Consider the following 1,755-nt stretch of genomic DNA (forward strand, 5'->3'; position numbering starts at 1 on the left):
GTTATTCAGAAGGGAGCAATAGTGATGAGTTCAAGAAGAGGTTTGATTCCAGGCTGAATTTCACATCTAGCTCTGTCCCCTTGCGATCCAGAGGTTGCAGCTGTCTGACTCTGCTGTGTACTACTGTGCTCTGAAGCCCACTGTGACGACAAGTGATTCAGTCACTGTACAACAACACAGGGTACAGGGTTGTTCAGACAATGTCACAAGCTTTATGAAATTTATCGACCTTTGAAAAGATTGTGGAGTGCCGGAAATATATATTTTTTTCAAACCCAAATCATGTTTGACGATACACAGAAAGAGGAGGAGACAAGGATTTCATCATCTCATCATGGCCTAGTTACATCAGAGTGGTATTACTCTTCTCTCACTGATCTCACAGTAGCAGACATGGAACCCTGGCTGAGGAATTTACTGATTCTTGCTGCATTTTGTTATGGTATTATAATGTTATTTAGTTAATATTATTATTATCTTATTTGTTTATGTCCTTTTCTCCAATCCCTTTCTTTTTTTCAAACATATTTTTCAGTTTTATACTACTATAAATGTTTATGCATTTCAATTCCCTCTATCATGTTGCTTACCTCCTCTTTCCCCTAATACAAATGTGTGTCCTTTTCCAGAATGCAGAGGAGAAGACTCAGTCATTCAGCCACCAGGAGATGTGATCGCTACTGAAGAAGGACAGGTCACACTGGACTGTCAATTTGATGCAGTTAATACTAATGATCTCTACCTGTTCTGGTACAAGCATGAAGTAAATGACTTCCCAAAGTTCATGCTGGGACGTTTTTCTTTTGGAAGTACAAATGCCACTGGATATGAAGAGAGATTTGATGCCCATCTAGATAAAGACTCAAAATCAGTCCCCTTGACGATCCAGAGGTTGCAGCTGTCTGACTCTGCTGTGTACTACTGTGCTCTGAGGTCCACTGTGACAACAGGATATACCACCCCCCTACAAAAACTATAGGTTTCACATGTGTACATTGAAACATACAGTACCACTGAAAAGTTGGGACAAAATAACAACATGTATTTCAATATACTGTGTGTACAGTAGCCGACCTGAATTAGAAACTCTGTGGGCTACATGAGTGTTTGAACATGAATTATAATATCATATCTGTAGGTTTTAACAACAACAAAATATATCTTTATTATACTCACTTCATGGAACATTTGTGTAATTGACAATTGCTTTAGGCTACTTTTCATTTCATGACAGCAAAACGTAAGCTTTCACTTTGGTTAATGTACTGCAAAGAGTGCTTACAACTAATATTAGCGAGGTAATATTTACCCATACATTTCCATTCAATCTTTCCTCTCTCTGAGCAGACTCCTCCTTCATGTCTGTCAGTTGATGGTGATATACAGGCTGAGATGGACATGGAAGAGAGAGAGAGGATCTCTACCTCTTACTGTAACTCACAGTCACTCTCAGTGTGTTCTGTATAACCATGGTACTCTGTCTGATCATCTGGCTGGTTCTTGATGTATTCTGCTTTGGTATGATGGAACCTTTTCTCTCATTGTTTCTATCTAATTATTTTATATTTATTTGTTATTATCACTCACTTCATCTTTTTTTTATCTTCCAGAGTGCACAGGAGACCATGTCCAACAGCAACCAGGAGGTGTGATTGCTACAGAAGGTGGATTGGTAACACTGAGTTGTCAATATAACACCACTAGTGCTAATAATGTTGCATATCTCTACTGGTACAAACAAGAAGCAAATTCTTT

General features: G+C 38.5%; 1 gene segment (V, D, J or C); it reads left to right on the forward strand.

Moving 5' to 3' along the window:
* Positions 1-230: 230 nt before the first annotated feature.
* Positions 231-1,458, forward strand: LOC106569116 (T cell receptor alpha variable 18-like). The segment is given in 2 exon segments: positions 231-442; positions 630-1,458. Coding segments are annotated over 2 exon segments (510 nt in total).
* Positions 1,459-1,755: the final 297 nt, after the last annotated feature.

This window comes from Salmo salar, chromosome ssa14, assembly GCF_905237065.1.
Source record: "Salmo salar chromosome ssa14, Ssal_v3.1, whole genome shotgun sequence".
Classification (NCBI taxonomy): domain Eukaryota; kingdom Metazoa; phylum Chordata; class Actinopteri; order Salmoniformes; family Salmonidae; genus Salmo; species Salmo salar.